General features: G+C 46.6%; 1 protein-coding gene and 1 long non-coding RNA gene across 9 annotated transcripts in view; one reads left to right on the top strand and one right to left on the bottom strand.

Annotated features, from left to right (window-relative positions):
* Positions 1–14,949, bottom strand: part of LOC108387343 (uncharacterized) — a 280,040-nt gene that overhangs the window by 167,654 nt on the left and 97,437 nt on the right. The gene's annotated exons all lie outside the window — the stretch shown is intronic.
* MINDY4B (MINDY family member 4B) overlaps positions 1–14,949 on the top strand; it is a 41,369-nt gene that overhangs the window by 11,678 nt on the left and 14,742 nt on the right. Inside the window, 3 exon segments of the mRNA XM_037008250.2 lie at positions 1,345–1,510; positions 2,072–2,137; positions 14,405–14,475. Of these exon segments, the coding sequence (XP_036864145.2) occupies positions 1,345–1,510; positions 2,072–2,137; positions 14,405–14,475 (303 nt within the window).

Here is a 14,949-nt window from a genome sequence, read left to right on the forward strand (position 1 = left end):
GAACTAAATGTATGATTTATCCTAAGACCATGAATTGCCAGATTCCTAACAAGCAGAGCCAGAAATGGGAATTCTTCATACAAGTGATTTATTAAGGGAATGCCCTGCTGGGGAGAAAACATTTTCCCTTGTTCCCTTCTAGGTTCTCAGGAGGGTCTAATAACTCAATTGACATAGGTAGATGAACAGGAGAAAAACAAAAGTTTAATAACCTCCTGCATTCATGGGAGAGGCCCAGGAAAACCGAGTAGCTCCCCAAAATGGCCAAAGCCATCACCTTAAATACCATCTCCAACTAAAGACAAAAGAATAAGTCATGGGGTGGGGAGTGGGTTCTGGGAGGTTACCAGGAAAAGCACAGGGTAAATTGGCCATGTGGATTGAAGTCCCTGCCTTCTCCACTGATACCAGTGTTAGAGATCTTAGATGTCCCCTTTGTCCTGGCTTGGTGAGGGAAAGACCCTTACAAAGGTTGATTTCCCTTCTCCCTGTGAATGTCCTTACAAAAGGGTGACTTCTACCCAGTTTTCAGAGCTCTTGTCTCTCCCGGTCTTCAGTAATGTCCAGCCTCAGTCTGATCCCACAGGAGCTCTGGAGCATCAACTGCCCCATCCTCAGATAAGGGAGCAGGGCTTTTGCACCCCCCACCCCAGTCAGGCACTGGCTTTGGGCCATCCTTCGGGAGGGAGGTATAACTCCTAGTCACTGCTGGGCAAGGTGGCTCCAATTCTTCACAGAAAGGTGAACACAGGAGCCACTAGTAGCAGTACCCAAAGCAATACAATACGGTGCTGGACACAGGGAGTGCCAAGGAGTGTAGGCTACAGGTTAGTAAGGGCATCGTCTGGAGTAGGTTCAAAAGATGCATAGGACAAGATCAGGAGGAAAGGACAAACATTAAAGGCAGAGAAGAGCATGAGAAAGGCGTGGGCGTAGAATGTGGAAATATGTTTAGGGGACTGGTCTGTTTGGGGCAGAGGGTTTGCAAAATGGAAATCTGGGAGATGAAACTAGATGATCCTTTGGAGCTGAACTTGGCCCCTGTAGTGGGTTGAATAAAGAGTTCAGATCAATCCCTACCAGTTTGGGAGAGGACAGTGATGGGACCCAGTGTGGGTGGTTCAGGGTGTGGTCAGCTGAGATCCCCAAGAGAAATAATGTGCTGTGTGGTGAAGCCAGTTCCAGTGACGGCAGAGAGGACAAGGCTCTCTGTGGCATCCTCATCGTGTACGTTGAGGAAGTAATCAAATAGACTCACCCTGCATCAAAGTGGAGACCCTCCATACTCATTCGGTAGGTGACAATCCATTCCAGTGTTTCCCTACCCCATCTGCTGCATTGTAGCTTATGTGCCATAAGCAAGCAGGTGCAGGAGCAAGCCCTGGCTGTGGCACTTTCTGGCATCCTGTGGGCTGCAGGAGAAGCTCAGAAGGTCACCGTCTGTCTTATCACTGGGGACACTTACATCGCCTCAACTCCTGACTACTCTGGAGATGACTTCACTGAGCGGGTGAGTTCATTCCTGCCCACCCTGCTGTAGAAAAGGTCAGTGGAGCCTGAGCAGGCACTAGACTCACCATGGGAATAAAGGTGGAGCCCCGTTAATGCTCCCATGAGTGTCTGATGTGACCAAAGGCTTCTTCCAAAGAGGCAAGGACCAAGGGTTGTAAGTGATTCAAGCAGCCAAAATAGAGAATCCTGATGTGAATTTCTCCTTCCAGAATTCACAGTGATCAAGAATTTCCCATACCTGAAATCATCATAAACTGCATTTGCATATCTACTGTCTTAAACACAGCCAAATTCTACCCATTAGGGAAAAAAATATGCCCAGTTTTACTGCTCAAGATAATCATATTGGCTTAAAACAGGAATGAAAAGCGAGGCCAGTAGCCTCCCAATTCTGCCATTATGTTTTAGATGGCCTTATGTAAGATAATATGTCATTTTTTAGCAATACGATTTTTCAATTAAATGAAAAACTCCCTTGAGGTAAAAACAGTGAGTTGACATCTTAGAGATGTAACTTTGATCTTCCTTTTCACTTTTATCTTCTTTTTCTCATATATAGCTCTGGCTGTTTGAACTTTTAGAGAAAGAAGCCACAGAGAAATTCATCTATGATCATTTACAATGTGTAAGTGTTTAAGTGTTGAGATAATTCCTTTATGTTGAACTGATCTTATAGGAATCTTCTTTCTTTTATAAAGTGTATTGCTAATGATGCTTGTTAAGAAAACCAGGTCATTTTGAGAGCTAAGAAAGGGTGGAATAAGAGGAAGAGAAGCCCACCTCTCCCTCCCTACAACCTAGAAGGAGGCCAGATCACACAGACCACTCACAAATGCCTCTTTCTCCTTGGCTAATCAAACCCAGAGAATAATACTATAGCGGGCATATAGCAAGATTTCTTTTGTGGGAAGAGAAAATGTTAAAGCAGTCTTGCCTCATCTACTGGATAAAATGCAAAAATGATTGACAACTAAGGTCCTAGTCTAAATTACCAAAATGACAGCTTACATTGACACCAAGGAAAAGACTTCTGGTCTGAAAGAGGTGGCCCCTGTCCACAGCTTCTAGTAGCACCTTCCACACAATGTCCTCCCTGCAATGGTTCTTCCCCACCCCTAGGAATGGTGGAAAATGGAAGGTGCTTTTTAAGATTCCTCTGCAGAGAAAGAAATGAAAGTTGATATTCTGAAGAATCAGAACTCTATGGTGCAAAAGCAAAGAACAATTAGCAGGATAACCATGAAGCCATACAACAGTAGGCCATAAGGGAAAGGGAACTGTGGTCCATGAGACCCAAAACTCCATTACTTTCTTTTTTTTTTTTAATTTTTTATTAAGGTATGATTGATATACACTCTTATGAAGGTTTCACATGAAAAAACAATGTGGTTACTACATTTACCCATATTATTAAGTCCCCCCCATACCCCAATGCAGTCACTGTCCCTCAGTCCCCTTTTCCCTCTCTCCCCATCTGCCCCCCCACACCCCTCCCCTTTGGTAACCACTAGTTCATTCTTGGAGTCTGTGAGTCTGCTGCCATTTTGTTCCTTCAGTTTTGCTTCATTGATATACTCCACAAATGAGGGAAATCATTTGGCATTTGTCTTTCTCCACCTGGCTTATTTCACTGAGCATAATATCCTCCAGCTCCATCCATGTTGTTGCAAATGGTAGGATTTGTTTCTTTCTTATGGCTGAATAATATTCCATTGTATATATGTATCACATCTTCTTTATCCATTCATCTACAGATAGACACTTAGGTTGTTCCATATCTTGGCTATTGTAAAAAGTGCTGCAATAAGCATAGGGGTGCATATGTCTTTTTGGATCTGAGAAGTTGTACTCTTTGGGTATATTCCAAGAAGTGGGATTCTGGGGTCAAATCATATTTCTATTTTTAGTTTTTTGAGGAACCTCCATATTGCTTTCCACAATGGTTGAACTAGCTTAGATTCCCACCAGCAGTGTAGGAGGGTTCCCCTTTCTCCACATCCTTGCCAGCATTTGTTGTTCTTAGTCTTTTCAATGCTGGTCATCCTTACTGGTGTGAGGGGATATCTCATTGTGGTTTTAATTTGCATTTCCCTGATGATTAGTGATGTGGAGCATCTTTACATGTGTCTGTTGGCCATCTGAATTTCTTCTTTGGAGAACTGTCTTCATATCCTCTGCCCATTTGTTAATCGGGTTATTTGCTTTTTGGGTGTTGAGGTGTGTAAGTTCTTTATATATTTTGAATGTTAACCCCTTGTCAGATATGTCATTTACAAATATATTCTCCTATACTGTAGGATGTCTTTTTGTTTTGTTGATGATGTCCTTTGCCATACAAAAACTTTTTAGTTTGATGTAGTCCCATGAGTTCATTTTTGCTTTTGTTTCCCTTTCTCGAGGAGATGGGTTCAGGAAGAAGATGCTCATGCTTATATTCAGGAGATGTTTGCCTATGTTGTCTTCTAAGAGTTTTATGGTTTCATGACTTACATTTAAGTCTTTAATCCATTTCGAGTTTACTTTGTGTATGGGGTTAAACAATAATCCAGTTTCATTCTCTTGCACGTACTTGTCCAGTTTTGCCAACACCAGCTGTTGAAGAGGCTGTCATTTCCCCATTGTATGTCCATGGCTCCTTTATTGTATATTAATTGACCATATATGGTTGGGTTTATATCAGGGCTCTCTAGTCTGTTCCATTGGTCTATGGGTCTATTTTTGTGCCAGTACCAAATTGTCTTGATAACTGTGGCTTTGTCACTACTCCATTACTTTCAAAGGCTACAGAAGCAGAAACCTTGGGCATGAGTTCTCAGAACACACTAGCTATACCATTTTGATTAAACTAGACCCCAGGCCTACCTTCCCACCATCTCAGAGGTCTGCATGGTCCCCTAAAGATGTCCATATCCTATGCCCTGGAACCTGAGAATGTTCTGTTACATGATAAAGGGGAATTAAGGTTGTCAGTCAGCTAATTTTAAAATAGGGACATTATCCTGGATTCCTCAGGTGGGCCTAACATAATCACAAGCATCCTTAAAAGTGATGGGGAAGAAAGAAGAGGATGTCAGAGTGAGTGATGTGCTATGAGAAGAGTGCTACTCACTGTGGCTGGCTTTGAAGATGAATTTGGGGATGGGACATGAACCAAGGGATGTGGGCATGGCCACGCAAAGCTGTAAAGGACAAGGAAATAGATTCTCCCCTAGAGCCTTTACAAGGAATGCAGCTCTGCCAGTACCTTGAATTTGGCCTGGTAAGACCCATTTCAGACTTCTGACCTCCAGAACTATCAGATAATAAGTTTGTATCATCTAAGCTACTAAATTTATGGTAATTTGTTACAGCAGCAACATGAAACTAACAAAACCTATAGGTAGATTTTAAATACCCTGACATGAAATGTTAAGCTAGAAGCCTGCTTAAGGACTCTTTATGGGTAGATGTTTAAAGGGGATACATTAGAGAGGAGCATGTGAGAAATGACCCATCCAAATAAAATTGGCAAACATTTCCCTCTCTATCCTCCATCTCCTCAGCTCCAGACCTGGGAGAGCATGCTTCAATAGGAAGGACACCACATCTTCAAGAGATTCTTAAGTATAGTCGGAATTAGGAATCAAAGGATCTTGGGCTTGGCCCAGAGTGATCCATGTCAAACAGACCCAATCTGACCATTACTGCAGCCATGGTAAGGAAGGGGTTGCACATTTCCTTGGTAATGGGGGAACTTGATAGCATGTTCTATCAAGAGCACCTCATGCTCCTCTTAGGACACTCCCAGACCAGGGGTTGTATGTTGTGATTCCCATCCAGACCTTTCCCCAATCCTATTCACTATCAAAGTGCACCAGTCCTGGGTCTGATTACTATGTCCCATCTTAAGGCAGAGATCTCAAGCTAGAGGTGTAAGGGCTACATGTGGGCAGTAGACATATTCTTATGGTTTGAATTGCATCCCCCCAAAAAAGATATCAAGTCTTTTTTTTTGCATAAAAGTTCAAGTTCCCAACCTCCAGTACCCACGAATGTGGTCTTATTTGGAAATAAGGTATTTGCAGATATGATTAAGTTAGGATGAGGTCATGCTGGATAAAGGTGGGCCCCGACCTAATGACTTGTACCTTTATAAGAAGGAAATTTGGACATAGACATGCAGAGAGAACACCATGCGGTAATGGAGGTGGAGACTGGGGGGAGACATCTCACGAGGCAAGGAACTCCAAGAATTCCAGCAGCCACCAAAAACTAGCAGCTGCAAGGGAGGATTCTCCTCTGTGGCTTCAGAGAGCATGGCTTCGCTCTGACACCTGGATTTCAGGTGTTGAGCCTCCATAACTGTGAGAGAATAGAACCCTGCTGCTTTAAGCCATTCAAATTTCATTAATTTTTTGAAACAACTCTAGGAAACCAGTATACCTATCATATATTACCTGCAGCATTAGCCCACAAAGTATTGTATGTTTTAAAATTTAACTCAGTGAACTTCAAAAACAATCAGGAAATTCCATATTAAACCCTAGATTTTTAGCTTTTCCAAAATAAAATCAGAAAATCTGGCTGCACTAGGCCTATGTTCTTGTACGGCATCAGTAAGTTGACCTAGGGGAAAGCGACTCACATTAAACAAGCTGAGACAGGTGAATGACATTACCTATGTGCTTAAAAGGGTTTTGCAGTTGTGACTAAGTTAAAGATCTTGAGAGGGGGTTGTCCTGAATTTTCCAGGTGAGTCAATTGATAATAAGGATTTATCAGGAAAAGAAATGGCAAGAGAGTGAGAGAAAGATAAATGATGGGGGAAGCAAGAGGGGCCACATAATGTGGGAGCACCAGCCAAGGACTAAGGATGGCTTCTCAAAGCTGGAAAAGGCAAGGAAACACAATCCCCCAGAAAGCCTCCAGAAGGAACAGAACTGCCAGCAGTTCGAATGGAGCCTAGTGACATCCATGTTGGACTTCTAGCCACCAGAACTGTGAGATAATGAATTTGTGTTGTTTTAAGCCACCAGATTTGTGGTAGTTTGTTACGGCAGCAATAGGAAACTAATACCCAGGTGTTCCACAGTTTGCTCCAGGCCTGAAGGGTCCCCACCAGTAAGATGGCAAACTTCCGGCTTCTCTTCGGGGTCCTCAGTTCCTGCCAGCGCCATCTGAAGCCCAATCACCTCTCGCCCCCCTCCCAATCCCAGCACCTAGCCAACAGCCAACAGCCCCATAGAAGTGACACCTCAATCAATTCATGCCCCTTCCTATATAACCCAGCACCTTTCCCTAATAAAGCGGAACTCTCCGGTGAATTGCTGCTATGTGTTGCTCCTTTCCTTTCATTGGTGCCTAAACCTGGGAGATGGAACACCCCAACTGGGCCCCGTCTTCCCCCCGACACCAGCAGCAACTTGCCCTCGTCCTCTTTTTCCGGCACTGGCTCATCACACTCACCACTCCTCTCTGGCCTTTAGGTAAGTTTTCCCCCTGGAGTGGGCCACTCTTCCCTGAGCTATCGCAGTGCCATTGACCGTGATCGTCTGGCAAGGCCCTGACGCTCAGGGATGAGGAGGGAACTCTCCCCCCTCAGGCCTTCACGGCTGCGGCGGACCCTCAGGCCTCTCTCCGAAAGCCATAAATCCCCGCCTCAGGCCTTCACGGCTGCGGCAGACTCTCAGGCACCCCTCTCCAACAGCCATAAACGAGGTGACTCCTTTGCGGATGAGAAGGCTCCCTTTCCCCACCCCCTCCTCCTTCTGTTCTGTCTCCCAAAATCTGTTCTGTCTGCCGGAAACGCCTAGCGCTAGGTACCTCGTGACTCCGGCACTCTGCCTTCTTAGGGAAGTCTGGGTGATGACCCACACTTCCTAAGAAATTCCGACTCGTATACGAGTTTCCGCAGACCACCAAGGATCATCGGGGACGCCCTTTGTCTCCTTGTGGTCTGCCTCCAGTCTGAGGATCCCCGTTCGTCTTCCCCTGTTTGTCTCCTTCTCTGTCCTTTAGCCATTTTGTCTCCTCATCCCTCCCTGAAAGTTCACCTCTTGAATGCCTGCTTAAGCATCTGGCTACCCTCTCCCTGACACCTGATATAAAACCAAAACTTCTCCGTAAATATTGCTCCCAAGATTGGCCGACATACCCGCTAGACAATAACAACCAATGGCCCGCAGGGGGAACTCTTGATCCTAACATCACTCGCGATCTTTTTAACTACTGCCCACGCCTGAAAAAATGGAAGGAGATTCCCTATATTGAAGCTTTCCGCCTCCTCCTCCCCCCGCCCCCTCCCAAGTTCTCCTAGCCTGCAAGCCGCTGCCCCCACAGAAGCCTCCCATTCACTCCCTTCCCCTTCTTCTCCTACAACAGCCCTTCTCCCTTCCTTCCCCACCATCTCCTCCCCCATCTCACCTCCTCCGCCTTCGTCCCCCGCAGATTAAGCCTGAGCCTTTCAGCCCCCCCTTTAACTAGGTCCCAAGGGCCTTCTCCGTCTTTGCCCTCATCACCTGTTTCTCCCCTGTTAGGGACCGCCTTTGTCTTCTCACATGTTTGTAGGGAGAATGGGAAAGCACCTTCCCCCATGTCTGAATGCAGCATGGGAAAGCACAAGCTAAAGAACAACCGGTGCAGTCCTTAGAAGTTATCTGCCCACAAAAACATATCTTGTCCTCAAAGACGAGCCAAGACTCCTCACTCTGAAAATAGGGAGACCTTGAAGATGTGTAGAAACACCGCCCCTGCTTCTAGCTATGCCCTTCCCCCACTTGCCGATGTGGCAGGAATGGAGAACAATGCATTCCATAAGCAATTAACTGGAGCCCTGCTGTAGCTCAGTTAGTAGAGTGTGGGACTCTTAATCTCAGAGTCATGAGTTCAAGCCCAACTAGAGCGGCAGAGAGAAGCAGCTGGGCTGCTGGCTGGTGACACGTGGGTCTGATTCTATCTTTCTTTATCTTTTTGCCCCCCTTCTGCACTTCAGGACCTGCTTGACTAGGCACAGCTAGACCGTGTCACTCCCCCACAGACTGAGCCAGAACCCTTCAGTCCCCCTCAGACTCAGTCCTGAGAGCCTCCCAAAATTATCGCCCAAATGCAGGCTACCGAAACTCACAGGACTGACCCCACCTATCCCTCTGGCCCCACTGCTGTCCCCGAACAAGACCCACACTGAGATTATAACACCGCCATGAGTCTCCGCTCTCGAGATATTTTTACCTCCTGCTTAATAGCAGGTCTGAAAAAGGCAGCTCGTAAAGTAGTCAATTTTCAAAAGCTCCAAGACATAATTCAAAAGAGAGATGAAACCCCCTCTGAGTTCTTAGACAGACTCATTCAAGCCCTATTACAGTATACCAGCCTGGACCCAGAAACACCTGAAGGAAGACATGTCCTTATGACATACTTCCTAGCTCAAGGCTACCCCAACATTAAAGCTAAACTCAATAAGTTAGAACAGGGCCCCGCTACCTCACAGACTGAGATCCTAACAGTGGCCTTTAAAGTCTTCCATAACCGGGAGGAGGAGAAAGAATGCTGTAAACAAAAAGCTGATCAGGCCAATTTCCAGATGTTGGCCCAGCTGATAAAACCACAACCTGGGCGCCCCTCTACAAACAAGCCCCCTCCAAGAGCTTGTTTCAAGTGTGGAAAAGAGGGACATTGGTCAAGGGCATGCCCCTCCCCCAGATCTCCTACCACCCCATGCCCCAGATGCCACAAAAAGGGCCACTGGGGGTCTAATTGCCCAACCACCCGAAGGGGAGGCTGGACGAACAACCCCCATCCTAAGCCCGCCGTAGTGGGGCTGGCAGAGGAAGATTGACGGGGCCCGGGGGCTTCTCGCCCGACCATTTCTATCACCAAACAGGAGCCCAGGGTTACTTTAACAGTAGACGGTCACCCCATCTCCTTCCTCCTAGATACAGGAGCCACCTTCTCAGTCTTGCGAGAATGCTGGGGCCCTACCACGCCAGCCATTACTCCTATAGTCGGGGTAGGAGGTAAACAGATTTTCCCATTAAAACCCCCCCCTTTTATGCACAATCCAAGACAATCCCATACCTTTCTCCCACTCTTTCCTGGTTATGCCCCAGTGTCCCATCCCTTTACTAAGATGGGACATCCTTTCCCTCCTCCACGTTTCCATAACTATATCCACTCCCACAGCCCCCAGTATTCCCTTTCTGATGGCCCTCATAGCCGACAACCCCCCTCTACCCAATGAAAGCTCCGGTTCTGCCCTCATACACCCTGTAAATCCCCAAGTTTAGGACATTACAAGCCCCTCCGTGGCCCTATGTCTCCCTGCCTCTATCAAATTACGTGACCCCTCTCAGTATATCTGTCAGGCCCAATACCCCCTAACCACTTCAGCCCTCATAGGCCTCCAACCCGTCATTCAAGATCTCTTAAACAAAAATTACCTCAGACCCACTCACTCCCCATTTAATACCCCCATATTAACTGTTAAAAAAACCAACAGATCTTTCCGCCTTGTCCAAGACCTTCGCCTCATCAACATAGCCGTTGTCCCTATCCATCCCTTAGTTCCAAATCCATCCAGCCTTTTATCGCAGATCCCTGCCTTGGCTTCCCACTTCTCAGTCCTAGATCTCAAGGACCCATTTTTCTATCCCTCTAGACCCCTGCTCCCAAGATTTTTTCATCTTCACCTGGACGGACCCATACACAAGACATTTTGAACAACTTACTTGGACAGTTCTGCCACAAAGCTTCCGAGATAGTCCCCATATTTTTAGACAGGTCCTAGCTCAGGACCTCAAACAGTTTCATCATGATCACTCCAAGTCCACCTTATAATACACAGACAATCTTCTACTCTGCAGTCTCTCGTGGAAACAGTCTGAACTTGACACTGCCTCCCTACTTAACCTTCTAGCTTCCAGAAGTTACCGAGTATCCCCCATCAAAGCTCAAATCTCTTCCCCTTCTGTCACTTACCTCAGATTCCTTCTATCTCAACAAAGAAAGTCCATTACCTTAGACAGAAAATAGCTCCTCTCTGACCTGCCCATTCCCAAAACCAAGACAGAAATCCTTTCCTTTCTAAGCCTAGCTAGATATTTTAGAGCATAGATCCCTAACTTCTCCCTGCTCCCTGTTGGCAAGACCCCTATACGACCTCAGCAAGAGCCCCCCTAAAAAACCATTATCCTCCTCACCCCGACACTCCTTCATTAAGCTCCGTCAAGCCCTTGTAGAAGCCCCAGCTCTCCATCTTCCTGATTTGTCGAAGCCCTTCTCATTATACATTCATGAGAGGTCCAGTCAAGCTCTAAGAGTCCTAGGCCAATATTATGGCCCATCCTTTGCCCCAGTAGCTTATCTCTCCAAGCAATTAGACCCCACAGTTCAGGGATGGGCCTCCTGCCTACGAGCATTAGCCGCTAGACAGCTCTTGCAGAAAGAAGCTCATAAACTGACATTCAGGGCGCCCCTTACCATTCTGTCCCCACATCACCTAAAAGATCTCTTAACCTACAAAAGTTTACAGACTCTCCCTCCCTCCAGACTCCTGACCTTACTGTCCTCTTTCCTCCAAAATCCCATTCACCCCCTTTGCCATCCATACCCGAATCATGACTTTTTCCTCCTTTACTGCGCTCTCGCTTTTTTTTCCCTAATTCCTATTGTCTTCCCCGCCACCCCAGCCTCCTTTGTATGGCGATTCAAAGTCAGACAGACTTAAACACAGCATCAAACAAAAGTTACTGTCCTCATTGCCACACCAGACTGCCCTCTGAAAAGCTGCTCTGAGCCTTTATACCTCCACTTTCCTCCCTCCACCGAAGTGTTCACTAGCAGCTACCCTTATTCTCCCTACCTCTGCTTCCTCTATGACCAAAAACAAGCCTATTGCAGGTGATAGCCAGACACCTACAGGAGATGTCCCTACTGGTCTTGTGCCATTCACTACATGAGTAACTCCCGGTACCCACAGTATTACTCCTCCAACCGTTTCATGAAATATCCCAATGGCTCATTCTCCTTATCAATCCCAGATCCCTGGGACTCTCGATGAGCTGCCAGAGTCACAGCCTCAGTTTACTATGGGGGGGGGTCCTCGACCCCCCACGGTACCCTTCATATCTCTCGAAAGTATGTTCCCTCTCATTCCCAGATCTCTCAAGTTGCATCAGATAGCAGACATTCCGAAAAAGTCATTATCCAAACTCTTGATGGCACCTCTTCATCTTCTTATCCCGGCCCCTCTTCCCATTTCTCCTACTCTTCATTACAGCTCATTCAGGACACCACCATCTTTCTCAACCACACCCTTAACACAGCCAATTGTTTCTTGTGCGCATCACTACAGCGCCCACTGCTGGCCGCCATGCCCCTTAATATTTCCAACTACTACTTCCATGCAGAAAGACAACCCCTCTGCCCCCTGGAAGACATAACCCTATGAGAACCAGAATACGCAGATAATCTCACCATCCACCACTGTGTAGGCCCAACTCCACCCCTCTCCAGTGCACTTCACTGCCTCTCTATCTACACCCCTACCTCCGGCTCTAAGACTTTTACGCAACCGGGACACTTCTTTTGGTGTAATGGCAGTCTTTTCAACTCAGTGCCTCTCAACTCCGATACACCCTGCATTCTCGTTACCCTAATCCTACAGTTTACACTTTACAGCATGGCAGAATTCCTTGAGCTCCAACCTCCCTTGCCCTCGTGCACAAAAAGAGCTGCTTTCCTTCCCATCATGGTCGGTATCTCTTAGATCACCTCAGCCATTGGAGCAGGGTTTTCGGGAGAAGCCTTGGGTCACTCTCTATGGGCAGTTAGAGATCTCAACGCCAAACTTGAGGGAGCCCTGACATCCACTGCCGATTCCCTAGCCTCTCTCCAAAGACAGGTCACTTTGCTAGCTAAAGTCACCCTTCAAAACAGGCGGGCCCTAGATCTGCTTACAGCCAAGAAGGGAGGCACCTGCGTCTTCCTCCAAGAAGAGTGCTGCTATTACATCAACGAATCCGGCATTGTAGAAACTGACATTACCAAACTCACTGACCTTGCCTCCAGTCTCCACTCTGCTTCCAATTCCAACCCATTCTTGTCAATACTAACAAACCCCCTCCTCACCTGGCTCTGGCCCATCGCAGGCCCCATAATTATCATTCTTCTCGCCTGTCTCTTCTTACCCTGTATAATAAAGTTCATCAAATCCCAAGTCGGAAAAATCTCTAATCAAGCTTTCAACCAGTTTTTACTCAGGAACTACCAGCTTCTGGCCACAGAAGATCCCTCACCCTCACGTGACCTCCTCACCACATGCTGAGATGGACCCCTCTCTCCACTGGAAACTGTTCCTGGAAACAATGGCCACAGACGCCTGGCTCCTGACACCCATATCCTCTTAGCACCATTAGAATCAACAGGTCCTCGACCTATAGTTACAAAGAACCTTCATTGATTTCCAACCTGAAGAAGTCCACATCTACTCATCCTTACTGTGGGGAATCCTATCAACCCTTTCCTCCCAATCCTCAAACCCTCACTCCCTTCTACGCCCTGTTCAGCAAGAAGCAGTCAGAGAGAAAGCAACGTCCACAAACCCATAGAGGAGAAAGGGGGGAATGAAGGGTCCCCACCAGTAAGATGGCAAGCTTCCGGCTTCTCTTCGGGGTCCTCAGTTCCCGCCGGCGCCACCTGAAGCCCAATCACCTCTCGCCCCCCTCCCAATCCCAGCACCTAGCCAACAGCCAACAGCCCCGTAGAAGTGACACCTCAATCAATTCATGCCCCTTCCTATATAATCCAGCACCTATCCCTAATAAAGCGGAACTCTCCTGTGAATTGCTGCTATGTGTCGCTCCTTTCCTTTCAAGGCCGCCCTTCCCTGGCTTCTCTCACACCCTGCAGCACACCCATCTGAGCTCCTGCCTGACCCTGTGGCACTGGAATTTGTTCTCTTGACTCCTAAGGTGTCTGTGTCCGCTGGGTCACAGATGGCAAAGGGGACAAATTAATCCATAAAAGAAAAAGCACATGCATTTTAGCAGGAGCCTCCCTGATACACGGGCTTTAAAGGAGAAGCTTTAACCCCAGGCACCCTGAAAGCCAGCCAAGGAGCTTCTTTTCAGCAGGCAGAGTTCTGACATCAGGCTAACATAAGGCCAACGAAGGAGAGGCCCTAAATGCTGGTTGGGCAATTTGGATTTAATCCTGGAGATCACGGGGCACTTTTGGAAAGTTTTGAGCAGATAAGTAACCTGGCCAAGAAAAGAGACAGGAGAGAAGTACCTTCAAGAGGGACAGACACTAATTTTGCGTGGTTCCAGCATGTCCCAAGAACTGAAGTCAGTAGTGTACATTACTGCATTTAACTTTTGCAGCAAACCCAGGGGAAGTATTTTTATCTGCCATTGTAGATGAGGAGATAGACACTCAAATAAGTTAATAAGTAGAAGTAAGTAGTAGAACTGGTAACCTAGGTCTGTGTAACCCCAAAGCTATTTCTATAAAGGCTCTCTGCTCCCCCTGAGTTCAAAGGGCAGTGAGAAGGGATGCCCTGACTGAGGAGGGCCTGTGCAGGGGGCCAGCCAAGAGCAGCACTGAGGGCCTGGGCCAGAATGGACACAGGGAAACTGGAGTGGGAGGAGCCATGGTTTGAAAAGAATCATGAGACAGAAGTGGAGGACAGGAGATAGGTTGAGCCCCAAGAGAATGATGGTGCCATCCGCCGGCCAGAAACAAGAAAGGTGAATGCATTTAGGAGGAAAGATGACCTGGGTAGCAGCGAGAGTGCCAGCTGTCATTTCAACAGCTAGGCAAAAGCTGGCTCAGGCTATATGTCCTTCAATTCATGCCCGTAGATACACACAGTGGCACTGCTTTTAGGCAAATGCACATTTCTTTTGTTTCCAAACAGTTCAAAGGAGAAGGAAGCCATGGTGTCATCCTCTTTCTTTGCAGCCTGATCTTCTCCCGAATATTTGAAAGGTAAATTCTACAGATATTTGCTTGGGTATCTCTTATAGTTCTGGGGTCACATAAGCAAGGTACTCTTGTGTTGGAAAATACTGGAAACATACGTATAATTTTTTTTTTCTAGTGGATACTCTTCTGTTGAGATATCCTTTTCTGTAGCTGATTTGGACATATTAATGGGCAAGCAGATGTCAGCAGGAAAGTTTGACTCTGCTTTTCTAGTACAGTGGTAGATTCCTTCTTGTGGTTGTAAATATTGGTGGACAACACCAAAGCTTATTTGGACAATTGTCATAAATAAAAATATTTTGTTATGTATATGCACAAAACAAACATGTCCACAAATACTTACTTTGTTTCTATGATATGCAAAGCTCTATTCTTGTCCCTGTGGGAATAACCAATAAAAAAAGAAGTTATGGCCCTGACCTCCTGCAGAACATGGGGAAGAGAAGAGGTTTACAGAGAGATATTGGGCAAGTCCCA

The sequence above is a fragment of the Manis javanica genome, chromosome 3 (genome assembly GCF_040802235.1).
Source record: "Manis javanica isolate MJ-LG chromosome 3, MJ_LKY, whole genome shotgun sequence".
In the NCBI taxonomy this organism is placed as follows: Eukaryota; Metazoa; Chordata; class Mammalia; order Pholidota; family Manidae; genus Manis; species Manis javanica.